This window comes from Osmerus mordax, chromosome 10 (genome assembly GCF_038355195.1).
Source record: "Osmerus mordax isolate fOsmMor3 chromosome 10, fOsmMor3.pri, whole genome shotgun sequence".
Taxonomy (NCBI): Eukaryota; Metazoa; Chordata; class Actinopteri; order Osmeriformes; family Osmeridae; genus Osmerus; species Osmerus mordax.
This window is the reverse complement of record NC_090059.1, coordinates 15375310-15400433: the sequence shown is the minus strand read 5'-3', so window position 1 is coordinate 15400433 and position 25124 is coordinate 15375310. Positions and strand designations below refer to the sequence as shown.

Here is a 25124-nt window from a genome sequence, read left to right as displayed (position 1 = left end):
TTTTTGAATCTTTTTTTTTTTTTACAATTAGGAAAAAAACCTGATGTAATATGTAGTAATAATAATAATGTAGTAACATGTATTTAATTTAATTCTTAACACCTTTATGTGGACCACCCAATAACCATCCAGCCGATTGGATCTGTCCCACTTTACTATCCGTAGTACTTTGACAGCCTGTTCAAAAAGCAAAGAGAGTCTGTCTTGAGTTCCGTGATTGAACTAAATACTTAGTCTAAACATGGCTTTTCAGTGTCAACGGGATTGCTACATGCAAGAGGTATGAGAATTGAACCTCTGACTAGTTTAAACAGCAAACGAGCACTGTACAACTTTGATAGTTTGATAGTTTTCTACTACTAGCTTGGTAGCTAGACTAGCTAACAAATAAGCTAACGGTAACACATAACGAAAGGCATTTCTTTTCGGTACTACTAGCTAAGCTAGTGGTACTGTAACTACAAGAACGCCATACGTGACTATCCAAATAGTAAAACACATGCGTAACTTTAACAAGGGTTAAATGTATAGAATGACGTAAAGTACTACATATCTGATTTATGAGCCTTACATACCAGCCTTCTAAAATAGACAATAATTGAAATGCAGACTGTGAAAGCAGTGTAATATACAGTATATTGAGTCATTGTAATTAAATGCAATCCTAGAAACGTCATTCGGGGCTGTGTGTGGTTAGCAATTAATTAGAAATGGCTTATGGTTATGTTCTGGCTTGCAGTTTGTTACCTCAGTGGTATCATGCTCACCTGGAGAACTGAAACAGGAAGTCAGTGGAAAGAAAGAAACCATCAAAGGCTTCAATGTCAAACTCCAAGATACCATACTGTTTCCAGAGGGAGGTGGTCAGGTGAGAACTGCACACAGGAGGCTTGTAAAAACATAAACTCACTCAATATGAAATACCATGAACAAAGATTGCTGTGAGGATTACCATTTGACTTGATCATTGTAGTACTTACCTACTAAGTAACTTAGTGCAGAACAGTTTACTCTTATTGCATCTCCTCCAGCCAGATGACCACGGGTTGATAGGGGATGTGGCAGTGTTGCGGGTGACCAGACAGGGGGTGGAGGCAGTGCACTTTGTGGGCTCTGCCCTGGAGGTGGGCAAGGAAGTGCTCCTGAAAGTGGATTGGGAGCGGAGGTTTGACCACATGCAGCAACACTCAGGTAAGGGATTAGACTGATTAGACTATCTGTGCATAGAACTCTGAACTGCATGATTTAAATACTCATATACATACATGTGACATACGTGTGGCATGGTATGGTATACATTTAAGTTCCATTTCTTCAGCTTTTACTGATGTGCCTTTCGTCTGTCAATTCACAGGCCAGCATCTGGTCACAGCCTTGGCAGACTCCATGTTTGGATTCAAAACCACATCCTGGTATGGTCATTGAACTCCTTAAGTAAGGTTTTCAATCACTTCAATAAAGCGACACGTGTTTTTCCAGAATGTTCACTCTGCCTCATTGCAGGGAGTTGGGCCGCCAGCGTAGCTCCATAGAGCTAGACTCTCCCTGTATGAAGCCAGCCCAAGTGGAGGCCCTGGAGGCTGCAGTGAACGACAAGATCCGTGCCCAGGTCCCCGTCACTGTGCAGCTGCTGTCCCTAGACGACCCTGCTGTGGAGCAGGTGTAACCTTCACAACAACCATAACCTTCACAACAGTAACTCCTCACTGTGGAACCAACCGCATTTTCTGGACCAGAAATGGATGTAGTAACTTTGGAGTTTTGTGTGTGTTTAGAATGTTATTTGAAACGGAATCGGAATGTTACAGGTGAGGAGTCGTGGTCTCCCTGACGACCATGCGGGGCCTGTCAGGATCATTGACATCCAGGGTGTTGATGCCAACATGTGCTGTGGCACCCATGTGTCCAACCTCAGTCACCTGCAGGTGAAACCCCCAGACTGTACAATACGCACAGAACACACTGTTGAATTTGCGTGAAGAATAATATTTGAAGTTGTGTCTAGAGTGCAGCGCAATGTCTTGACTAATCCAGTTCTTACAACTATTAATTTGATTTATTACATTCAATAATTTTGTATTCCTGTTGTGTTGCAGGTTATTAAACTGCTGGGGACGGAGAAAGGAAAAAAGAACAAAACAAACTTGATTTTCCTGGCAGGACACCGTGTTCTGAAGTATGCTGAGAAAAGCTACAGCACAGAGCGCTCGCTTGTATCTCTTCTAAAGTAGGTGCAGTTCCTTCAGGATCTCTTTGCTCTTTCTTAACTTGATATTTCAAACGGATCCTTCTGGTCTGTTTTGTTGACAGGACAGGGCCCGATGACCACGTGGAGGCAGTCGACAAGCTACAGAAGTCTGTCAAGATGCTACAGAAAGTATGCTGTCAACTGTATACCATCTGAACCTCCATGGTCCGGTTTGTTGTCTAACTTTCTATCTTGTATCTTGGACAGGGTAACTTGGGCCTTCTGCGGGACATGGCTGTCCTCATAGCCCAGAACTTCAAGAGCAACCCACAGAGAAGCAACTTCTTCACCCTACACAAGTGAGCGACTCCTGACTATTATACACTGAAAGAACACTGTACCATTCCAGTCTGTTCATACAGTAATAGTTACTGTTCTTACTTACAGGAAAGAGGGTGACAATGAGTTTATGAACATCATAGCCAATGAAATAGGCACTGAGGTGAGACGACACATATGTAGTGTAGAACCCGATCCAGCATTACATTGAATAGGATCAAAAATGAGGCCTTGTCCTGTCCCATCTGTGCCCTGCAGGAGACTTTGGTGTTCCTGACAGTTGGAGAGGAGAAAGGACCAGGATTGTTCCTCCTGGCTGGACCCAATGACATGGTGACTGAGCTGGGAGCACGGTAAACACACACAGCTGAAGGATGTATAATGTTTGGTTTACAAATGATATTTATATTACACCAAAAAAATGTGGATGAAAATGTAACTATTGGAAACCAGACATGAACGTCAAATACATTAATTTGCCCTCGATAGACGCAATTACTCTGTCGTACCGTCTGTCATGCTCTGTCATAATCAGATGGGTGTGGTACTTTGTGTGGCCACTGCAGGGTGCTGGAGATGCTCCAGGGTAAAGGAGCAGGGAAGAACGGCCGCTTCCAGGGTAAAGCCAACAGCCTGGCAGGGAGAGGGGATGTGGAGGCCTTGCTACAGGAGCGCTGCAGACGGCCCGCTGCAGGGGAGGAGTGACCTGGCACGGAGGACCAGAGAGGGCACAACCACTTGTTCCGACCAATAAACGGATATTAGATCATTGGAAGAGTAAAAAGCTGCTGTGCCTAACTTACCTCGTATTTTAAATGTTAAGATTTTAAGGTTTTTGTGGTAACCACAAAATGTAATGTAGCGAAATGGAAATAATATGTACAAAAATTGAAAAGGTGAAATCTTTTTTTCCTGATGTCAAGACTTCAGCTTTTACAGCTTCAGACTGTAAAAATAAGACCATTTCATAAGTTATTCTCTGGTCTGCTCATCATTCTTCATTTCTACTTACAGTCTTCTTTTACATTGTGTTGTTTGTTAATTGCATAACAGTTATGTTCCCACCATCATGTTCACTAGATCTGATGCTCAGAACATGAAGTTCAGTCCTTAACCAAATGAGGATCAGGACACAGTAAAAAAAACACTCTGTCAAATATTGAATGTCCAACCACATATGTGAACTAGGTAACCATAAACACGTATTAACACTTCTATCTGAAGTGTTGTGAAGTAGGACAACGTTTTTTTGTCGCCAGGTGCCATGGTGAATCCTAGTATCGGAGCTCCATTGATGTTGGCTTTCAATAGTTCTCATGCCTGCACTTAACTCAGAGTGGACGTACTCCGAGTTGATTTAACAAATTCAAATCAGCTTTTCTGGAACCGAAAAGTCAGAGTTTCACATTTTAGGGTAAATCAACTCAAAGTTCAGGGTTAGGTTCACAGTTTGTTGAACCTGCTTTCTGGAATACCCCCCTGATGCTCCGAACATGAAGTTCAGTCCTTAACCAAATGAGAATCAGGACACAGTGTAAAAAAACACTAAAATACCTGGAATTATCAGGTACTGTTGTCTCAAAGAAAACAGTAAGTAATACAACCATGACCTGTATATACGCTCACCACACAAGACTCCATTGCTGAAAAAAAAAGCATGTTGAAACTCGTTTAAAGTTTGCTGCACAACATCTGGAAAAGACAGTGAAATACTAGGAGAATATAGTGTGGTCTGATGAGAGAAAAATTGAACTGTTTGGATGCCATAATACACATGTTTGGAGGAGAAATGGCATTGCCATCACCCTAAAAACCCCAACAGTGAAGTTTGGAGGTGGGACCATCATGGTGTGGGGCTGCTTTTCAGCAAATGGTAATGGAAAACTTCACATAATTGAAGGAAGGGTTAATGGGCAAATTTACAGAGACATTCTTGACAAAAATCTGCTGCCATGTACCAGGATGATGATGATGAAACGGAGGTGGACATGTCAGATCCCAAACACACAGCCAAGGAAACTCTCAATTGGTTTCAAAGAAAGAAAATAAAGCTGCTAGAATGGACCTGACTTAAATCCCATTGAAAATCTATGGAAAGAACTGAAGATCAAGATTTATAGAAGAGGCCCACGGAACCTTCAAGATTTGAAGTTGTGTGGAAGAATGGGCCAAAATCCCACCAGAGCAATGCATGCGACTAGTTTCTCCATATAGGAGGCTTCTTGAAGCTGTCATTACCAACAAAAGATTTTGTACAAAGTACTAAATAAATATCAGTAAGCGTGTTCAATACTTTTTCCCTGTGTCATTTCACAATATTACACACAACTTAATTTCGGAACTTATTTGTTTTGGTTTCTTTGTATCTATGGATTACTTGGGTTGTTACCAACATCTGGTGAAAATGTCAATAGCACCTTTGGAAATATATTTACTGAGAAAAATGGTGACGTGTTCAATACGTATTTCACCCGCTTTATGTCAACTAGGTAATCTGTAAAAGTGACAACTTTGTGACGTGTGTCTCTGACATTAGGTTGAAGGCCAGGCCTTCACTACACAGTTAATCATTATGTTTGACTTCTAACTTGGCTCTGTTTACGTGAAAAATATATTTTTTTATCTTGTTTGTGTTCTGTACTTGTTTTACGAGTGCACATGACGGCTGCACAAGGCAGCAGGTTTGGCTCTGAGGATTAATAAAACTGAGCAGTCAGGTTAGGAAACGACTGAAGTTATATTTCTGTAGTTGTGGAACACATTTTTATATATACATATATAGTTGTCTGATAAGGGAAAGGTTTGTTAAATGTATGATTTGAACAATGCCTTTATGATGAGACATTTTGTGTTGAAAATACTCATGGTTATTTAATGTTTTTTTGTTTTTATTATAAATATCTTACAGAAGTTCAAATATAGTATATACCAGAAAAATAACATTACAAAACAAACAATAATATAGTTATAATAACACAATTTTTGTGGATAACTAACAAAAAGTCCTGAGTGAGAATTGCTGTTAACATAAACTTTTTGTCAAAATAAACTTGACTAAAACAACTGACCCTTGAGGTGAACAAAACCTGGGTTCTCCGGGAAACTGTTTTTAAATGATCATTGAAACAATCAAATGACAGGGAAAGACATGTCTCAGTGCACACCGGATAGTGCTAACATTGTGTCCAAAGTGTTCATCATCAAACTAGAAAACATTTATGTGCGACGAAGACAAGATAGCTTGTTGATCTCTTGAGCTCTTAGAGGGATAGTCAGTGACACGAGAATGTACAGTAGAGAAGCACCGATAGTTCACAGTTCTGCGAGTCTTTAGAGGTTGTGTGTGGGAGCTCAGCTCACAGATTCTTCTTGTTGTTTATGCTCAGGGCTCCGGACACACAGAAGGGTATGATGCTGACGGTTGCCAGGGGAACAGTGGCGCTCTTGCAGAAGGAGAGCAGGTAGAAGAGAGCGGCGGTGTGGGTGGGAGGTTTGAAGGAGTCAAAGAGGTGCAGCAGGAGCAGAGAGGACACAATACATCCCGTCCTGAAGGTGGCACTGGTGCTTTTCCTGCTCTCGGTGTAGAGGGGTGAGTGCAGACCCAGTCCCAGGCCAAACAGGGTGCCCATGTTGCGGAGGAGACTGGCGAAGGGGGTGGTGTCCAGATGGACCCACTCGGCCCTCACGCACCACTTCTGGGCTCTCTCCAGGGTCCACAGCAGATCCACACCCAGAGCCTTCAGCAGCACGTAGAAGCCCACAGCGAAGGAGAGCAGGAAGAGGGTGGTGTAGAAGTACTTCTTCAGGCTGGCGCTGTAGATCCACTGGGTTCTGTTAAAACACTCCGCCACAATCATACCTGGAAACCAAACGGGAAAACTCACACTTTACCCATACTTCCAATAATGTGCGCCATCCTGGGGTGCAATACAGTCAATCATAAAAGGTTTGAGCGCCATGTCATTTTTGAGGGGCTACTGACCTGTGACGACCCCTGTGATGACCTGGTGGGGAAAGTGGGCAGCAATGAATACTCTGGAAAGACAGACACACACCTGGACCCCCCAGAAGGCAGTCCACAGAGTCGTCTTCAGGTACCTGCAACGGAAGAGATGCCATGAGCAAATAGATCTTTATATATTTGAATCTGGTTGGCGATACACAAACACAGCTGCAGATGTGTCTGTATAGGAAGGGCTTTTGCCCTGGCTACCAGTGGCCCAATGCTAGTTTATTGCAGTTAACTGCATCCTGTTTCCATGCTGTTATCCATATCTAATCAATTGCTGGTTATGTTCTTCAACAACTCCACTTTGTTACTACCTAAGTCCTGCAGTGTTGACTAGTTTCTAAAGGTAAATTATTTACTTTCAGAGATAGGAAGGCAATATTGATGCACTTAGTTAATGGTAAACAACATGTCTCCTACCCCCTACACAATATGTCAGCCAAGCTAAAGAGCACCTTAGGTAACAGACTTAGTCAACACCAGTGTGTACAGGAGCGACAATTAATAAAATAAGATATCTACTGTATCTATCACAAGTTGTAGGGGGTATGAAAAATAATATAAGTTCTCTTATTTTGTGCTGTGTGAACTATTGATCATGATGTCCTATTCACCTATGCATAGCCCTTAATGTGTTATCAGAGTCCTATATTTCTGATGTATGTCAGTCCCGTACAGTATGTGATGAATATAGAGAACAACATACCAGTTTTTGGAAGCTGCTTTCTTCTTTTTGCTCAGCATGATCGCCAGTACGGAGGTGACCAGCGTGTAGTAAACACCAGCTGCTCCCATGGCATGACCAGAAGGACTGCCTGTCAAGCACAACAACACAAAGCAGGCTTGAATGATCGCTCTCTTATTCCCAGCATGCATTCACTCAACAAAGCCCGACTGACAGTCAGCGCATCCTCGCCACCATATCTTCATTTATAATGACTTCACAATGGGTTGTAAGTTATATTGACTTTATCTCATCTCAAATCATAACAGAAGACTTTATATGAAGTAGGTGAAGTGCAGTGAGTTTAGAGCTTGTCGTACCTGGGCCAGTCTCACAGGTCATGGGGTACTGCTCAATTTGAGGTGCTGTGATGTTGCTGTAGTATGGTGTCTCGTGCACCCACCAATAGGGTCGCTCCCCAAACAGAATCCTGAGCAGAGAAGACACACTCCATTTACACACTCGTTCAGCAACATTGCTCTTGTTTTAATGGGATTTGTATTCAATCATATCTTAAATTGCCCCATTTATTTATTAGATATGATTCAATATGATTTTATTACATCAACCCCAATAATTTTGTATCAATTGTTTGTCCAATTCCAGTTTCTCCAATCCCTTGAATCTAGCCTACAGGCGTAGGTATAAAATGACTCACCACTTGAATACCAGGTTGAGCCAGTCCCCAATCACTGCCACCCAGATCAGCTTGATGCCCACCGATGCCCGCAGGTGGAACCACAGTGGGAAAAAGATGAAGAAAGTGTTCCTCAGGTCGGCTGCCCAGGACACCCACAGGAACAACCCTTGGGCATCCTTGTAGTTGGTTTGCAGGTAGTGGGTGGTGCTCACCCCATAGCCCTGCATGGCATCCATGACAGTGTTCATAGTTGCACTTGGTCCCTGTTAAGCCTCTAAGTAGTTGTTGGTCTGTGTGAGATATGGTTGGTTAGTAGAACACTGTCCACAAGAGCCACCCCTTGTTTTTATACCAGTGGGACCCACCACCAAAACGCATGCTCTGGACGATCTTTGGACCTTGCATGTGTAATAAAACACAGAGGAACAGGGGAGTTTAGGAGGTTTGTCCCAGGAACAGGGGAGACCACACAAACAAGTGAAATGATAGGGAACTGTCAGTGTGTCTCTCGCCCTTCAAAATAGCCCCGTTTTTTTTTTTTTTTTTTTCTTACATTAGGGCATCACATTAAACCCAACAGGATAGAAGTTTGTGACATAAGAATTTGGAAATGTCACCAAATGCAAACAATGTTGCCATGGTTCTGGAATGTGTATACTATTGAAATGCAAATGTTGCACAGTGCACTGGATTTATTGATGAAATAAATTATATTCTACAGTTGGTTTTATGTTCATTAGAAAACAGCACGGTAAGTTAACTCCATCCTCACAAGACCAGGACAGATAAGATAGGAGATTTTCAAACCATCACATAACAGGCTACAAATATGCAGGCTAAACCAATAGAAAACGCAGAAGCAGAGCATGCCTCGGACTTGCTGTGGATAACAGTCCACCTCTTACATAATCTATTTTTAAGTTTTGGAAATCTTTCTTGCTGGTCCAGTCCTTGCCTGTAGTAGGTTACGTAAGATTATCAATCATTAAAAAGGGCTGGGACTTTCTAAAGAGAAGCTGTGAAGATAACTGACCAATAAAAGAACTAAAGAATAATCCCTGTTACTTAATTTTTTACCACCTTTGAGGAAGCTAGTTCTCATGATCAAAAGGTTGTCTTATTGCAAGGTGACGTTCGAAGTACAAAGGAGATATGTGATGTTATTCACGTCAGTCGAACGCAGGTGTCATCAGTGACATCACAACCCCCTCTGAAGGTCTAGTCTCTCACTGACAGTTTATCCCTTTTCAGGATAAAGTATCAGGGGTGAAAAGTTTACGTAACATGCAACGTCCCAAAAACAAACAAATCCACCAGCCATGATTAAAGTCCAGCTGGATCAGACCAGACCAGTCGGGCCTGAGAAAGTAAAGTCTGGTTGACAGACTTCACCCCCAGTTCACCCTCTGATCTTCTCCCAGGTTTGGTGCTTCATCATCCGGGACAGGCCAGGACTTCACCGTGCTGCCATGGATCTCTTCCACAGTTGGGGTGTAGAGCTGGTGGTTCACCTGCAGACTCAGTATGGCCAGTATGAGAGCTGCTTCAGCCTAGCTTCCACCGTGGCTGATCTCCACACCACTTTCTTCTGCTTCTTCCCTGTCTGGTTCCATCTGCGCAGGGATGTAGGAGTCCAGCTAATTTGGGTGGCCATCATTGGAGACTGGCTTAACCTTGTCCTCAAGTGGTGAGGAATGGTTTCAATTGCCTTGTTGTCATCCTTGGTGTATGTCCATGTACTTAAAATATTAAAATTATTTTGCTTTTTCTACTATTTGACAGGGTGCTTTTTGGAGAGAGGCCCTATTGGTGGGTCCATGAGACCAGGTTTTACAATATAGGACCAGCCCAAGCCCCTGCCCTAAAGCAGTTTCCCATCACATGTGAAACTGGGCCAGGTAATGATCCGGTTAGATGCTATTTGACCCCATTTATAGATTAATAAATCAGCAAAAGGCAAGAAATTCTTTCCTGACATCGTAATGATGTCCAAAAGTAGAAACTTTGGAATCACTTTATTGATTACACCATTACACAGGGCACAACATGATCCACATGCATTCTGCAAAGTTGGTAAGGGAAGCAGGTCAGGATTAGGCATGTTTTGGGGACTGTACTTACCTTACTGTTTCCAAATAGTACCACAAATCATGGAGGAGCAATTGCACAAAATTATACGGAGAACATTATGCAGGCAAATAAAGTCCCACAATCTAGATTATCCATTACATTGTAACAGCACCCAAATTATTTCCCCCCTCTATCTCAGGTATCAGTGACTTATTGGGGTGAGTTTATGTTGTTTCTAAGGAAGCCCTTCTGGTCATGCAATGGGAGCAGCAGGCGTGTGGTATGTGATGGTAACCACCCTCCTGTCACTGGCAGCTGAGAGGTGTCCTCCTCTCCTGTACAGGTGGGTAGGACAGCCAAAACCATTAGACCCCATCTAACTGCAGAAGAACAACAGTAAGCTTCTTGACACTGACCACAAAAATCCTTCTAATCCTTGATCTTTATACTATTCTTCGTTCTTTCTTTGTGAATTATCAGTAGTTGTACTACAAAGTGATCTCTCAGTCATCTGTAAAAGGTTTTGGGACATTCTGACCACTCTGCACCCCTACGGTTCTCCTCAGGTTCCTCCAGGTGGCGCTGTGGTCACTGCTGGGCCTGGTGGTGCTGCTGGTCTGCATGTCCAGAGTCTTCATTGCTGCCCACTTCCCTCACCAGGTCATCAGTGGGGTCATCATTGGTAGGTGGCCCACAGACCTGAGATTACCTGAGCAAAGGGAGAGTTGGGTTCTGAAAAAGAAATGTGAAACTTGATAGCAACCATGGGAATGGAATGAGTTAATTGTCAATTTCTTGACTCGCAGACCTTGCTTTTACTGTAAACTATGTGATGAATCACATCACAAAGTGATGACACACCCTAAATGCCCAGTATATTTTCTCTGGTTATGTATGGTAGGCATCATTGTTGCTGAGATCTTTTCAAGAGTGCGTTGGATCTACAGCGCCAGCCTGAAGAAGTACTTATACACCACCCTCTTCCTGCTCTCCTTCGCTGTGGGCTTCTACGTGCTGCTGAAGGCTCTGGGTGTGGATCTGCTGTGGACCCTGGAGAGAGCCCAGAAGTGGTGCGTGAGGGCCGAGTGGGTCCACCTGGACACCACCCCCTTCGCCAGCCTGCTCCGCAACATGGGCACCCTGTTTGGCCTGGGACTGGGTCTGCACTCACCCCTCTACACCGAGAGCAAGAGGATCACCAGTGCCACCTTCAGGACGGGATGTATTGTTGGTTCCTTGCTGCTCCTCCAGTGTCTGGATGGGTTGACCACCTTCTCCAAAAACCAAATACTGTTTTACCTGCTGTCGTTCAGCAAGAGCGCCGTTGCTATTTTCATCACCACTGCTCTTTTACCTGGAGCTCTCCACTGGGCTTTCCTTGGAAGAATTGAAAAGAACGCATGATTGGTTGATAGAAGGTTGAGAACGTGAGTGAGTAGTTTCTGTTCTTTCCAAATTTTCTGAAAGAAGTAATCTCATGCATTCTGGAACTGAGGTTTCTTCTTTGGCATGCCAGTTGCATTGGCTGTACTATACGTTTGTACTTTTCTTTTACTGTTGTTAACTCTCTTGCATCTCATATCAGTACATCTCTGAAAGAGTACAACAGTGTCCAGCACATTATGCTTGTGTGGCTCTTTCAATGATGATATTGGGACAAAGGTCATCCATCAGGCCCTGAACTATGTACTCAGCATGGATATAATACACACTGACTGTACTGTACAGTACCAGCAAGGATGAAAAAATGTTGACTCACCAAAGATTTGTACATTTTGATGGATATCAATAGAATACAAGTCTGCTCAGGAACAGATGTGAAACATTTCTGTTAGAAAAACAGTCTTATTATAAGTCTTTATAAATAAAGACTGCCATGTTTGGTGTTTTCTCCTAACCACACTTTTTACACCACACTTTTTTTTGGGTATTCTTAGAAATGTTGAAAATGATAAACTCATTAATTCAACTACTGGGACAACTACTAAACATTAACTAGACTGACCTGTTTTCCCCAGTACATAAACTCTTTCACCTACTGTTCATTGAATAGGTGGTTTATGAGGTGAGCATGGCAAGGGAAAATCTATAAATGTACTTCATGGGCAAATGGCCATGAGCAAGTCCTTAATTAATCAAGCAAAAATATGTACACTAGTCAAACTGACAACCAATGAGACAACTGCAAATTCAGAGAACTAATTTGTTTAGTTTAAATCTACTTAAAACTATAGTATCATACATGGTATGAATTGTAAAAAAAACTAAAATTCCTTTATCAGTCTTCTCCGAGTTCCCTGCATGTCTTCCTGTGCTTATCTCATAAAACCACCACATCTAATAAGTATATCCACGTTGCTGTGGGTAGAATGTTCTGCACGCCAGGGAGGTGACTGCCATTAGTCTGTCATGAGGGGAGAGTCTACAACCTGCATTCTTCCAGAGCGTGGACTTGGGATGACAGGAGGTGCGTCCACCCCATCCAAGGGTCATCTCTCTTCAGGGGTCCTATGTAAGATCTACAGCGACACACTTTGCCAAGAACATTAGTCAATGTTCAAAGTATGTCCTTTTCACCACAGGTATTTTGAATGCTGGGTGACGTCATCATTGCAGGTTGTACGCGGTACAGCTGACCAAGAATTGTGACCCCTGCTGGCTAAAAGTTAAGGCTTTGCTTCATAAACACAGCATGGTGTGGAGACAGATGTTACTCACACCCAGCATATCGTCTACCAATTATGTACTTCAAATCAGTAAATTAATTCCAAGCATTTTATAAAAGCTTTTATTGGCCTCAAGTAGAATGGTGCTGCTGCTAAAACTGTCACGACAAGCTTCAGACATGTTCTGTCTGGAGAGCCCAGGTACAGCAGACAGCTCATTTTGTACACTGACAAAGAGAATTGAGAAATGTTTCTTAAAAATCCTCCACAGATGGCTGCAAAACACTTCCAACGAATGCAGAAATCTGTCAAATAATCCGATTACTCAGTAACAGAACCATATGAACAAATATTTTTCACAAATTCCAGTGGACAAAATGTTTTTAATTAAATTTAAAAAACACATAGCACTTTTCTAGAGACGCACCTCTCGGTCCGTTAAGAGTATTCTTCATAGGGGTTTAAAACAAGGACAATATTTTACAATTCAAACGAAAGAAAGGGTCAGGGTTAACTTCTACTGAGGCAATGGTTTCTGGATTGTACTGAACAGTTAAGAGTCAAGTCTAGCTCTATGCTCCTTTAGACCACTTGTTTAACAGCATGGCAGGGAGAGGAAAGGGAGAAGGGGTGATAGAGGTGGTGGGAGGGGCCAATAAGTTTTAATATAATGCATCTGTGTTACTGCTCCTTGGCCTCTTGATCTTCTCAATGTTCTTCAGAATCATGTCATGTAACGTTACCTGCGTCAGATGAGAAATCGGAATTGGGTTGCCATCTCATGGATTTGCATTTCATGCCATCACAGGAAATGGGTGATGAAAATATTGTATGCCGTTGACTTACATATTGATTTCTGAGCTCTGAAACTATGATCTTGAGGCTGATGTACTCCTTCTCGTCTATCTCTGTTACTGTGCGCCGATAATCCTCCTGTGTGGAGGCAAGACACACGGGTGAGGAGCCAGAAGAAACACTGCGCCAACACTGACCTTTTCTCTAAAGACAAAGGAAATGACACAGACAATACTCACCACGTGTGGATATTTGGCTATTTTGGACACTAGCTTTGCCCTTGTAATATAGTATCTATGGAGAAGAGAGAAGGAATTGTCATAAAAGCCATGGCTTGTGTGCAGAGTGCAAGGCCGTGTCTGCCTAGCATGGCCTGGCTAGCAGGCCTAGCATGGCCTGGCTAGCAGGCCTAGCATGGCCTGGCTAGCAGGCCTAGCATGGCCTGGCTAGCAGGCCTAGCATGGCCTGGCTAGCAGGCCTAGCATGGCCTGCCTAGCCTCATAGCTACCTCGATATCTGGTCGAGGTAAGACGCTGCCTCTCCCTCCACAGTCCTCAGCTCAGCTACCGTCTCCTCCTGAGGGGAGAGACATCACTGTGAGTAACGTTACGGTAGCTGGTTTGAAAATTTTAGTCCAGACAAACTGACAGGGGAAAAAGGCTGCATGGAGCACCTGAATTGATACTCCGAAGTTGTTACCATCTTCTATTCTTGGGATAAGCAACTGAACCCACATTTTGACCTGAAGAACAAAAGACAAATCTATTGGAATGATGGAAGGAAATGGCATGTTGTGTGCACAGCCCGACCTTGCATACAGATACGAGCTCTGTCAAAGTGGGAGATCAACTTACTGTATTACACTTCTCTATGAGGGTCCTGATCTCTGGTTTCACCTTCTCAATCAGGTCCACAAGCTTTCCGTTACTCTTCATCATGCCACCAGGCATGACAAACACCTTAGTACCAGCCACTAAACGCAAGGAAGGGAAGAAGAACGGTATTAGTCTAGAATCAGTTATTTGCCAACTTTGCATATTACGTAGGTGTGTCTGTGTGGGAAAGTAAGGTTGTGAACTCACCCATATCTCCAGGTCCATCACCCATCTTTCTTTTCTTGGCATTTTGCTACAAGGACAGTAATAGTTTTCCAATTTCACAACCCTGATGGACGCAGGCAATTTACACATGTTATGAATAGGGTGCTTTCAAAAATGCAGATTTCCGTTCTCACCGCTTCAAGCCCGTCGTGAAGGTCTGACAGTAGAATAGGGTCTGGCACTGTGAGGTTAATCTCAGAGTGGATCTCCTTCAGCTCACAGATGTTTAAGATGGGATCCTGGAAGAAGACACAACAAACTATTCATACTCCATTTCATTCCCTTTGGTCAGGACTAAAAACATAGAGTGGCCAGCTGGATAGAAACCAAGGAAGCCAGAAAAGCAAAACTACAACACTGTCCAGGAAAGATCCGCATAGAACAGTGGTTCTTAACCCTGTCCTCAGGGAACCCCTGTCCTGCATGTTCTAGATGTTTCTTACATTTACATTTAGTCATTTAGCAGACGCTCTTATCCAGAGCAACTTACAGTAAGTACAGGGACATTCCCCCAGGGCAAGTAGGGTGAAGTGCCTTGCCCTACACAACGTCATTTGACACAGCCAGAATCGAACCGGCGACCTTCTGATTACTAGCCCGATTCTCTAACCGCTCAGCCACCTGACTCCCGCACCTGATAAATGGGCCGTTATCTAGCTCTGTAGAAGCCTGGTAACGAGCATGCATTTGAATCAGGTGTGTTGGAGCCAAGAAACATCTAGAACATGCAGGACAGGGTTAAGAACCACCGACAGAGGTTGTGAAAAGTGTATAGCTACTAATGTGTTGTGGAGAACAAGCTCACCTTAAGGAAATGGTCGAGTTCCAGTAATTTTTTGGGGAAGAAATTTGCAACTAGGTTCTCTGCCTGTAGGAACATACAGTTCAGGTTGATGCCGTTTTGAGTTGATATATAAAAGTAGATTGAGCTACGTTAAGACCACTGCTCATGGTTACGCGTAAACACACAACCAAAGAGCACACAATTCCACTAAATAAAACAAAGTAAACTCACTTCTCCAGTGATTCGCTCCCTAAAAGCGTCAACCTGCAAAAACAATTGGCATCATTTGACACCAAATAATAAAACCAGCAAAGATCTACAGCAAGTAGTGTTAGATTACAAATCACACACCAAGATATCACCTCACCCTCGTCTAGACTGACCAGAACACTTATCTAGCTAGTTCTAGCTATGATAGCCTGTCCCAGCTACTCCTAAACGGCTCTTAAATTGGCAAGCTACACATCGTTCCAACTAGTAGCTAGCTAGGTAATAATGTGGCCTAAAACATGGTGCCGTTTTCATGCCGGGTGCTTCCTCTCATGCTTGCTTTTGAAAAATTCAATTAAAATAAATCAGGAACTTCATGTTCTTTTATTCAGTGAGAAGCACATATTTGGAAGTTTGACATGCTTAGCTCTGAGGCGAGGGCGGGAAAAGGGGTTATCCTGAGTCACTCAAATTAGCTAGCTAGCTAGCTGGCCTTAAACTGATTAACTTATGTGTGGCTCGCAGACAGTAGCTAGCTTGCTATCCAACTGCCTACAACATTTAGGCTATCGCACCCCTTGTAGAGCTGGTGAGTTTAGACCTTTACCTTGGTTTTGATTTCATTGTCCACCTTAAGAAGAGAAGACATTTTATATATTCAGAAACGAGGAAAGTACGATTGCCCTCACAACATTCAATTCTAAGACTAAACGTGTGGCTTTCCCACTTTGTCAGCCACACTTGTGTGAGCTTAAAGATGACACAATCAATAAGCGACTAAACAAGAGATCAATGCGCATGCGCACCCATGTGCATTAATCGCGTCATCGTATTTTTCTCAAACGCAGCTGACGATGTAAACAAGAAGATAGACGAGGGTTAAGAATCAAACTGTCCCGTTTTCGTTCATGATTGCTATTAATTAGGCGCCTCAATCAGACATGGGGCTCCCCGTTACTATTAAAGTAAATTTCAGGGGAAATGTAAAAAGATTTGTGGCACCTGATCTGGACAAATCGGAGTGGGAGTCGGTGGAAGCCTGGGTAAGCAGAGCTGGCGCAGTTTGACGCTTGCCTTTCTCTTGGTTGTCTGCATGTAGGCCCAAGCTATAGAAACATTGAAGGACGTGTCTCGAATATTTTTTTTATTTTTTTGCCACAATTATCACACATTGCCGGTTTTCAATACAATCCATCTCTGTTTACAAACTTTTGCAATCTAGGTCCACGATGTAACTTACGGTTTACCAATCTTGACTTTACTCGAGTCGTAACCTAGTAACTAGCTAGCAAGCTATGTTGTATGCTCGTATTTGCTTATCTTTTTGTTGACCCATTCATACGGTTTACATGGACTGTAAAATCGTTTAAATATCATTAAATCTTCAGATTAAAGCGTCATATGGCATCAGCCACTTTCAAGTGAAATACTTTGATGAAGACAATGAGGAGGTGAGTGTCTTGTTTGTGGAAACTGCCATAACTGTTTTCTACCTCTTGGACAGATCACTTGTACTGTATTAACTATAATACAAATGCATGGGACAACAAAGTACTTTTAAGTTCAAACGTTAAGTTTGTTCATTTAAGATACAACGTAAGATATTCTGTAATAATGTCTTGAAATGAACATTGTCTTTTTCAGATTTCCATTAACAGTCAAGGTATGTATACAGTGTATTAACTTAGTTTATACAATTCGTTTTTTATTGGGTTTTATCCAAGAGGAACGTTCATTCAATCAGAAGAACTTGTGATTGTCTATTTTTTCTCCAGAGGAATATGAAGAGGCTGTCAAGGTAGTAACATGTTGTTTTGCACATCACAAAAGATCAAACATATATGAGATGTTTTCCTGAAGGTTAAATGCATATTACGTGTCATTGGCATGTTGCACGTGATCGTTCCAGAGTGCTGAGAAGCAGGGGAACCAGTTGCACATGAACATTTACAAGATGAAGGGCCAGGCTTGCGGTGGGCCTCCGAAGACTGAGGTGAAGGAGCTCAAGGGGGATCTCCGGCCGGCGCCACCGTACCCCTCCAGAGTCAAGACAGTGGACAAGGGAACACAGGTCACCCCTGAGAAAGATGCGGTCAGTTATTTTTGGGGGGGAGGATAAATTGCTATTAAATGATTATTTGGGGGGATTTTTGTGTCGTGTAGATGAGTGAGAACACATTTTCTGGTTGTCTAGGTTGCTGTAAAGGACAGCAAGGTCACCAAACCAGAGGACGAACCTCCACCAGTGTGGTTCAGATCCTACATGGAGAAGGTGAGTCACGTATTGAGAAGCGGTAAACAAAAACCTGCTCTGCGACTGCGTGTCAGCGTAGTCAGTGACGTTGTTTCTGGTCCCCTCCCTGACAGTTCAAGGACGAGGTGGTGAAAGAGGTGGTGGAGAGGATGTGTAATGACTTCTCGGGCCAGTGCTGCACCCACAAAGTCCCTGATGGGCCTTCAGAAGATCTTGGGGCGGTGGGAGGCGATGTTGCCCAGGGGTTAAAAGTTGGCTCCTCCACTAACTCGGCCTGTGGCTACACGCCTGCCTGCAGCAGCTGCAAGAAGCTAACCTCAGAGGGAGCGTACAAGTGCAGGTGAGGACAGCATCACAGCACCAGCGCTCACTGCGCTGCCAGAAGAAAAAATGATGTCATCAGGACAAACCAATACTTAACCATTTCCCTTTTCTTTTTTTTTCATTAAAATGTAATGTGTGATATATGTTTCACGTTGTCTCTAATCTGTATTTGTCATGTTTGTCATTTTTTACCTCAGTGTTTGTCCATCCTGCATTCTATGTGAGTTGTGTAGACATAGCCATGACCCCAGCCACAACCTGGTGAGAACTAAGACCCCGCTTTCCATTCCTGAGCATGGGATGTCAGGAGAATTTAGGTAAAACAATTGGATAATCTATCCCTTTATTCAACATTCGGCCTTATTCAATAACAATTCTTGAGCCCTATCTTTTTATTAAACAGAGTTCACCATTCATGTAACATATTTTTGTCCCAGGTTCCCTAGGCGAGGAGACAGGACTGTGCGCAAGGCAGAACGACAGCGACTCAAAGCTGAGAGGAGGCAGCTCAAGGCGGAAGTGAAGGAGATCAAGAAGAAACTGAGGCTGGAGAAGAGGGGCCTGCAGTGGAGCGGCCCCACCACCTCCACAAGCAGGACCAGCATGGCAGCCTCCACCCAGGCTCCAGCCCTTGACCCTGACCCTGCCCCAGAGCCAGCTCCAGGCCCTGCACCAGACCCCCAGCCCTCCAGTCCAGAGTAAGCGCCACCTCGGGAAGGCGTCTGAGAGTGCTGGGTGCTCTAGACCCAGCATGGAGACAAAGTCTTTTCTCAAGAAAAAAAAAAAAAAAAAAAAAAAAAAAAATGCCATCTGATCTTTGTAATAGTCTGTATGAGTTTATCGCTGGCTGATGGTGGATTTTGGAACTACCTCATTTGAAACTGCTGCTGCTTCATAGATTTTCTAATTGCTTTTGAGCTGCAAAAAAAGGATCCTGCTTTTTTGATTCGTAGCGAAACAAAGAGGTGGGTGTGAAGCCCAGGGCTGTTTTCAACAATGCTCTGTACACTTGAAACTAGGGGTCCCGAGGTCTCCCACTCCACCTTGGTGCCCACAATGGCTGCCTTGTTTCTGGATGAAAATCTGCCGGACGGGACCCGTCTTGAGCCTGGCACCAAGTTCATCAAGTACTGGAAGATGAGGAACTCTGGCACCATCAGCTGGACCTCAGAGACCAAGGTACCTTCAGGAAGACAGGCTGTCCCTTCAACCGATACTGTTCCTCCAGTGTCAGTCCCTACCTCACTACCACCTCACCTGAATACTAGAAGTTAACACCTAAATCTGAAGGATTCTATTTACCTATCGCCACTTGCGCTTTCCGACACATTTTCAGAATATTAGTCCCAAGTGCTCTCTTCAGTGCTGGTGTTTGGGCTTGATGTCCTTGTGCCTGTGTCATTGTGTGTGCTTTTTTTGCATGTTTATCTGTACTGTGTGTGTGTGTCTAGCTGAAGTTCATGTGGGGTAACCTGGGCCTGGCATCAGAAGAGAAGCGTGAGGTGGCAGTGCCCCTGCTGCAGCCTGGTCAGATGGGCGTGGTCAGCGTGACCTTTCTCGCCCCGGTTATGGAAGGCACCTACACCTCCCACTGGCGTCTAGTGCACTGTGGGGGGCAGTTCGGCCCCCGGGTGTGGTGCAGTATCGTGGTGGACCCCAGCACCTGCTGCAACAGCTATGGTCCTCAGAGCAAAAGGCTGGCAAGTCACCATTTCCTTTTTAGATACACAAAGAACAATCGGTGTTTATTTTTTAATTTTTCACATGCTCATGAGATGCTGTTGTGTGATCTAGAAGGAGGACCTGAGACCTGTGGAGACAGAGAGGCCCCCCCTCAGCTCCAGAGACAGTGGTACAGGCCGGTTTAGAAACGTCCAGAGAGATTACTACTTTCCTTCTGTGGACCTGCTCACTGCACAGGTGAGAGGGGTGCCGTCCCTGACCATGTCAACCCAAGTTATGTTTTTAGATTTTTTTATGTAAGAAATGTTTGTTTTATCTGAAAATGTAAAGAATAACTAGATACTAATCACACAAAACATCACCTGTATGGTGAAATACACAGCAGTTCTTTAGTGCTGCGCTCATTGACTCACTGTGTTGTTTATTTTATTTTCAGGATCTGCTGTCCTTTGAGTTACTGGATATAAATATTGTGCAAGAATTGGAGAAAGTTCCAACCAACACTCCAGTCGGTGAGATATACATAATACACAATAATATAAATACATAATACATGCCTGCACTATATATATATGTTTAGCTATAAACACATTTTACTATGTTTTTCAACTTGTAACATGGTGTCTGTTTGTGTGATTGTTAGATTTGACCCCCTGCATGTCCCCTCTACCTCACGATGGCCCTGCGCTGGAGAGACCAGACCCTGCACTGATGCCAGCTGAGTCTGAGGTCCAGCACTTACTTGGTAAGATGGCAGGTGACAGCCCAACAGACTTGACAAAAAAACATGGCGTGTTGAAGCCCTATATTTTCAACAGTATCAACTGAACTCTAAGCAGCAGTCCTCCTGTCTGTGCTGTGTTCAGGAGCAAAACCAAGGCCCCAGAGAGAGCAGAGTGACCATGGTAACCACGAGGAAGTCGACGAGGATATCAGCGGAGCCCAGTTCCTCTGCGAGACCATCATCCGTTCTCTGACCCTGGAGGAGGCTCCGGACCACAAGCCCCTGCGGAGGGTCAAGCCCAGCCTCCGCATGCCTAAAGGTCAGACGCCCCATCTTCTGTCCGGCTGACCTAAGTCAGAGATCAGCGAGATCATTCAGCGGAGTTGTGTGCCGTGATTGTTGTTTCATCGGCAGACTCAATATATACAGTGTCTTTTATTTTGAAAAGCTCTCACAGCTATAACACATGGGACAGGCTTCATGAGGAAAGTGGTGGAGAGGATGGAGATCGAGGCGGAGGTGGATGGGGAGATGACAGGCCAGAAGCCAACTCTGAGGCTTCCTCAGATCACACTGCTGCAGGAGACTGTCCCAGGTAGGGGAGAACACCACCACCCCTGCCTCACATTGTACCCATCTAGATCTGTACACACAGTATTCATCTACAGTGGAGTCTTTGGTCTTGAAACGTCTTGTGTATGATGTTAACAAAGACAGTCGACCACATGGCAAACACGACCGCGCCGGCTGTATCAAACCTTCTGTGTTTTTCTTGATCTGTTTTCGTTAGAGGCACATTTAATCCCAGAGATTGACGCACGCAAAGACCTCAGTGCACTGAGGTCGAAGGAGGAGAAGGTTTCGGGGAAAGAAGAGCGAAAAGAAGAGAAGGAGGCGAGAGAAGGAAAGAGAGAGGAGGAGGAGGAGGAGGACTGGGACGAGGTGAGCAGCCAGGTCTCGTCTGCATCCTCAAGCGACAGCTACATCATCGTCCTGCCCGACTGCTTCGACACCAGCAGGCCATTGGGCGAGTCAATGTACAGCTCCGCCCTCTCCCTGTCCGGATTGGCCGCGGCCACCACGGAAGGGGAGGAGCCTGAGCCGGAGGAGCTGGATAGGGCCACGCCGGAGGGGGAGGGGCAGGAGGGGTCAGAGGTTGCGGCGACGGCACCGGCTGTGGACGACAGCGTCAACCAGATGCTGTGTGCCTCCCAGACCCTGGATGCTGTTCCCCTCACCCCTGAGGTGGCGCCTCCGCCTGTCTCTCTACTGCCCCCTGCTGTCCTCTACTCACCCAGGTCAGTTCTGCACGACGGGCATCATGACACAACTGTAATGCAGTCAAGTCCGGGGTGTTTATTTTGATCAAGTTCACCATTACAACCATGAATTTAAAGTCTCAATAACTTCTGTAGAAATCCTACTCCTGCATGTGTCATGCATGCCATGTTGTTTTTTTGTCTCTCAGGTCGGAGGAGTTGTACGTAGCAGGGCCCAGTCCACCAGTATCTGGGCCTATTGAGCCATGCCAACCAGCCGTACACTTGCATGGTGAGTGTTGGTCTTGGTTTGACCACAGGAAGCCTCTTCAGAAAATATTTGTTTTTTTGTTTTTCTTTTTGAAGTTTAACTGCAGGAAACAGCTGAACACTGTAAAAGAACCTCAACCTACTTTAACAAAGAATCATATTCTTTGCGGTTTCTACATTTAGCTTACAAATTAAACTTTCAGATGACTTTTTTTATTTATAAGGATCTGACTTTGCGTGCATCAAAGGATAAAACTTGTGTTCCTATTTGTGGAGAGAGGAACTCACTGTACTTTAAAGAATGGTTGCCTCAGAAAAACATCTTTGCTCACTGCTGTGTGTGTGTGTGTGTGTATATGTGTGTTCTGTCACTTTTCTTCCTCCATGTCAGTATCAGGTCCAACCAGACCAGCAGGCTCAATCAGTGCATTTCAAACATACAACCCCAGGGCCTGCAACTCCCTGCAACCTAGGTATGAATCCACTGACATTCCCCAAAACAGTCTTCAAAACCAAAACACACACTTGCTTCAGTGGGGATATGACTTCAGAAATATTCGACATAACATGTTGCAGTTACTGTTGTGCAAAACAGCAGTTAACCACGTCGTCCTGTGTTTGGGCAGGGGCCAAGGGGGAATCACGGAAGGACTGGTCAAGGGGGCCCTCTCTGTCGCTGCGTCTGCATACAAAGCTCTCTTCACTGGGCCGAGCTGCTCCACCCAGGTACCCCCTGTAGTATGAACTGTGTTCATCTCACGTGTGTCAGTGTTGGCGAGCTGAATTGGACCGGAATGAGCTGGTACGCTGCTTACAACGTGCCTCACTCTGAAGCCAATGAGCCGTTTGACCCCCCCGTGGGTTCAGGAGTCTTTAGAGTACCATAACCCAGAGGGTAATACCATAACCCAGAGGGTAGTACCATAACCCAGAGGGTAATACCATAACCCAGAGGGTTATACCATAACCCAGAGGGTAGTACCATAACCCAGAGGGTAATACCATAACCCAGAGGGTAATACCATAACCCAGAGGGTAGTAGCATAACCCAGAGGGTAGTACCATAACCCAGAGGGTAGTACCATAACCCAGAGGGTAATACCATAACCCAGAGGGTAATACCATAACCCAGAGGGTAGTACCATAACCCAGAGGGTAGTACCATAACCCAGAGGGTAGTACCATAACCCAGAGGGTAATACAATAACCCAGAGGGTAGTACCATAACCCAGAGGGTAATACCATAACCCAGAGGGTAGTACCATAACCCAGAGGGTAATACCATAACCCAGAGGGTAACGCTCCTCCTGTAACCAGTCCTCTCCTACTCCGCAGCGTGGCATCGACCCCGCCAGTCAGAGCCCCTCCATGATGGCTGTGCTGCTGGAGATGGGCTTCAGAGACCAGAGGCTTAACCAGCGTCTCCTGAGGAAGCACCGCTACAACCTGCTGCACACCGTCAACGCGCTGGTCCAGCTGGCCGAGGCCGAGGAGAACCAGGGGGGAGGAGCCACGCAGTACTGAGGGGGTCCCCCCCTCAACACCCCCTCTCCCCCTGAAACTAACCCAGCTGCTGCAGCCCCCTATCCGGACACTCATTTAGGCCTAACATAAACTAGCGTTGGCATTCAATACAAATTTATTTTTGTGGCTTTTAGGTCATAGAGGTTGTTAAGGAACACAGAGGCAAATGTGTGTAGCAGTGAAGGGTTTACTGATTGCGCGGCTGCTTGGAGTTGGTGTGGGTGAGTTCTTTACTACAGTGAAGTGTCTAGGAAGTCAAAGTTTTGTGTGTCGTGTCTGTCCTCCCTGTTGACAGGGCTAAGCTAGCTTCTCTCCTCGAGAGAGAACGGGGGTGAATGTTATACTGAAATGCTTTGTACAGTCTCTTCTTCTATACTTCTGTTTTCTGATTGATAGACTCAAGGGGAAGCACGTAGGCGGGATGAGAAATTAACTGATATTTCTGATTCCTGTGATTACTCTCTTAGATAGCTGTAGTGGTGACTCTGCCCTAAACAATGCAATCTTGTATCTATCAAAGTACTGTTATCGTAGATGTCGACTTGTGGAATGTATCAGGAACAGTGGCTTCAGACGAGGAAAAGAAACCGACTGTTGACACTGACTGAAGTTTTCTACAGCTTTTTAGGAAACGCCTGCATGTCAGGTACAAGCGCAGAGACTATTCATGTTCCTGTAGTGTCAAGAGGACTGGTGTCCTTGGTGGAAATGTCTGCTTGCATCTTTCATACACCTTTTCAAGTCAATCATGTTTTAGATACCACACTAAAATCCTACAAGACCTCTTTTAAGAGACATTCCTCAATTTCTTAAAGGAAACAAGTTTTTCTTTATGTATGTATGTTATTTTTTCCTCTTTTTTTTTAAAGATAGTCACTGATTAAAACTTACTAAAAATGTGTATGGTGATTTTGCATTGGTAATCGTGAGAGTGTATCGATTATATCCATTTTATGCCTGTTATGTTCCATTATCCTGTGTGTGTTTGTGTGTCTTGCTTCAAGAGAAACTGGAGGTTTGTAAGTGGGAACATATGATTGTTTTGTCTGTTGTCATAGTATACTCATAGGATCATGCTTAAGAGAAATGCTGAATTTATTTACATAGCTTGGTAGTGGATCTCCTTTGATTGAGTGTCAAGGTACCCTGCATTTGTCAATCAGCCAATAAAATGATTGCACAGCTTTCTCTATGACTGAAATGACATGACTTTTACAGTTGTGTTTATTGCATATGGTCCTGTACATTCTGTAGTTGAAGGATATTGGGTTGTTTCCTGTTAATGTATACAGAATATGAGATCTGAAAGAAGATATAAGCTAGTTTACGTTATCAGCAAAAACTAGAACCGTTGGAGAGTGGTAAGACGAATGTCTGAATTTGAGAAGACGGATCAATAGGTTTGTGCATTTGCAGAGGATATAACCAACAGTTTGACTGAAACCTTAATCAACGGAGATATTCATTTAAATGTCTCAGAATAATGCATATGGACCAGAGCATCAAAATTACCAAATTGTTGAGCATATAGATATAAACGTAAAATAAACATGTAAACGGT

The 25124-nt window shown here is 44.1% G+C and overlaps 5 protein-coding genes across 6 annotated transcripts; 3 read left to right on the top strand and 2 right to left on the bottom strand.

Moving 5' to 3' along the window:
• The first annotated feature begins 144 nt into the window (after nucleotides 1-144).
• Nucleotides 145-3666, top strand: aarsd1 (alanyl-tRNA synthetase domain containing 1). The gene is made up of 12 exons (XM_067244360.1): nucleotides 145-280; nucleotides 740-868; nucleotides 1032-1191; nucleotides 1355-1412; nucleotides 1504-1660; nucleotides 1809-1925; nucleotides 2097-2227; nucleotides 2311-2377; nucleotides 2456-2547; nucleotides 2636-2690; nucleotides 2786-2880; nucleotides 3094-3666. The coding sequence occupies exons 1-12, from the start codon at nucleotides 242-244 to the stop codon at nucleotides 3230-3232; spliced, it is 1239 nt and encodes a 412-aa protein (XP_067100461.1). The 5' UTR covers nucleotides 145-241; the 3' UTR covers nucleotides 3233-3666.
• A 1734-nt stretch (nucleotides 3667-5400) lies between these two features.
• Nucleotides 5401-8195, bottom strand: LOC136950199 (glucose-6-phosphatase catalytic subunit 1-like). Its single transcript, XM_067244368.1, has 5 exons — nucleotides 7919-8195; nucleotides 7581-7690; nucleotides 7243-7351; nucleotides 6510-6625; nucleotides 5401-6386 (listed from the first exon to the last, which is right to left on the bottom strand). Exons 1-5 carry the CDS (start codon nucleotides 8146-8148, stop codon nucleotides 5884-5886), a joined length of 1068 nt encoding a protein of 355 aa, XP_067100469.1. The 5' UTR covers nucleotides 8149-8195; the 3' UTR covers nucleotides 5401-5883.
• Nucleotides 8196-9369: 1174 nt separating this feature from the next.
• g6pc1a.1 (glucose-6-phosphatase catalytic subunit 1a, tandem duplicate 1) lies at nucleotides 9370-11374 on the top strand. The gene is made up of 5 exons (XM_067244574.1): nucleotides 9370-9587; nucleotides 9683-9798; nucleotides 10211-10313; nucleotides 10537-10652; nucleotides 10872-11374. The coding sequence occupies exons 1-5, from the start codon at nucleotides 9370-9372 to the stop codon at nucleotides 11372-11374; spliced, it is 1056 nt and encodes a 351-aa protein (XP_067100675.1).
• Nucleotides 11375-12742: 1368 nt separating this feature from the next.
• On the bottom strand, nucleotides 12743-16272 carry psme3 (proteasome activator subunit 3). The gene is made up of 11 exons (XM_067244688.1): nucleotides 16133-16272; nucleotides 15547-15579; nucleotides 15337-15399; nucleotides 14666-14770; nucleotides 14514-14559; nucleotides 14286-14404; nucleotides 14105-14173; nucleotides 13940-14007; nucleotides 13671-13725; nucleotides 13483-13569; nucleotides 12743-13379 (listed from the first exon to the last, which is right to left on the bottom strand). The coding sequence occupies exons 1-11, from the start codon at nucleotides 16172-16174 to the stop codon at nucleotides 13299-13301; spliced, it is 768 nt and encodes a 255-aa protein (XP_067100789.1). The 5' UTR covers nucleotides 16175-16272; the 3' UTR covers nucleotides 12743-13298.
• Nucleotides 16273-16379: 107 nt separating this feature from the next.
• nbr1a (NBR1 autophagy cargo receptor a) lies at nucleotides 16380-24750 on the top strand. 2 transcript variants are annotated; one of them, XM_067245086.1, is made up of 21 exons: nucleotides 16380-16568; nucleotides 16914-16976; nucleotides 17170-17188; nucleotides 17301-17323; nucleotides 17435-17617; nucleotides 17720-17797; nucleotides 17893-18119; nucleotides 18301-18420; nucleotides 18541-18801; nucleotides 19123-19282; nucleotides 19555-19803; nucleotides 19898-20023; nucleotides 20223-20298; nucleotides 20430-20531; nucleotides 20653-20829; nucleotides 20959-21105; nucleotides 21301-21808; nucleotides 21979-22061; nucleotides 22431-22512; nucleotides 22666-22765; nucleotides 23375-24750. In XM_067245086.1, the coding sequence occupies exons 1-21, from the start codon at nucleotides 16467-16469 to the stop codon at nucleotides 23561-23563; spliced, it is 3075 nt and encodes a 1024-aa protein (XP_067101187.1). In that variant the 5' UTR covers nucleotides 16380-16466; the 3' UTR covers nucleotides 23564-24750. The 2 variants fall into 2 exon arrangements, with proteins under 2 accessions (XP_067101187.1, XP_067101186.1); XM_067245085.1 differs by having other exon boundaries at nucleotides 20629-20829.
• Nucleotides 24751-25124: the final 374 nt, after the last annotated feature.

What these genes read in the sequence shown, in the direction of transcription:
- LOC136950199 (XM_067244368.1), bottom strand. Translation starts at nt 8,148, where the DNA reads ATGAACACTGTCATGGATGCCATGCAGGGCTATGGGGTGAGCACCACC. An exon ending in GACCTGTGAGACTGGCCCAG is followed by an intron (nt 7,352 to 7,580) that starts GTACGACAAGCT and finishes TGTGCTTGACAG; the next exon opens with GCAGTCCTTCTGGTCATGCC. An exon ending in CATCACAGGGGTCGTCACAG is followed by an intron (nt 6,387 to 6,509) that starts GTCAGTAGCCCC and finishes TTTGGTTTCCAG; the next exon opens with GTATGATTGTGGCGGAGTGT.
- g6pc1a.1 (XM_067244574.1), top strand. Translation starts at nt 9,370, where the DNA reads ATGGATCTCTTCCACAGTTGGGGTGTAGAGCTGGTGGTTCACCTGCAG. An exon ending in CTTAACCTTGTCCTCAAGTG is followed by an intron (nt 9,588 to 9,682) that starts GTGAGGAATGGT and finishes ACTATTTGACAG; the next exon opens with GGTGCTTTTTGGAGAGAGGC. An exon ending in CATCAGTGGGGTCATCATTG is followed by an intron (nt 10,653 to 10,871) that starts GTAGGTGGCCCA and finishes TATGTATGGTAG; the next exon opens with GCATCATTGTTGCTGAGATC.
- aarsd1 (XM_067244360.1), top strand. Translation starts at nt 242, where the DNA reads ATGGCTTTTCAGTGTCAACGGGATTGCTACATGCAAGAG. An exon ending in GGGATTGCTACATGCAAGAG is followed by an intron (nt 281 to 739) that starts GTATGAGAATTG and finishes TCTGGCTTGCAG; the next exon opens with TTTGTTACCTCAGTGGTATC. An exon ending in CCAACCTCAGTCACCTGCAG is followed by an intron (nt 1,926 to 2,096) that starts GTGAAACCCCCA and finishes GTTGTGTTGCAG; the next exon opens with GTTATTAAACTGCTGGGGAC.
- psme3 (XM_067244688.1), bottom strand. Translation starts at nt 16,174, where the DNA reads ATGTCTTCTCTTCTTAAGGTGGACAATGAAATCAAAACCAAG. An exon ending in ACAATGAAATCAAAACCAAG is followed by an intron (nt 15,580 to 16,132) that starts GTAAAGGTCTAA and finishes TTGTTTTTGCAG; the next exon opens with GTTGACGCTTTTAGGGAGCG. An exon ending in TCATAGAGAAGTGTAATACA is followed by an intron (nt 14,174 to 14,285) that starts GTAAGTTGATCT and finishes TTTGTTCTTCAG; the next exon opens with GTCAAAATGTGGGTTCAGTT.
- nbr1a (XM_067245085.1), top strand. Translation starts at nt 16,467, where the DNA reads ATGGGGCTCCCCGTTACTATTAAAGTAAATTTCAGGGGAAATGTAAAA. An exon ending in CAGCCTCCGCATGCCTAAAG is followed by an intron (nt 20,830 to 20,958) that starts GTCAGACGCCCC and finishes TATTTTGAAAAG; the next exon opens with CTCTCACAGCTATAACACAT. An exon ending in GCTGCAGGAGACTGTCCCAG is followed by an intron (nt 21,106 to 21,300) that starts GTAGGGGAGAAC and finishes TGTTTTCGTTAG; the next exon opens with AGGCACATTTAATCCCAGAG.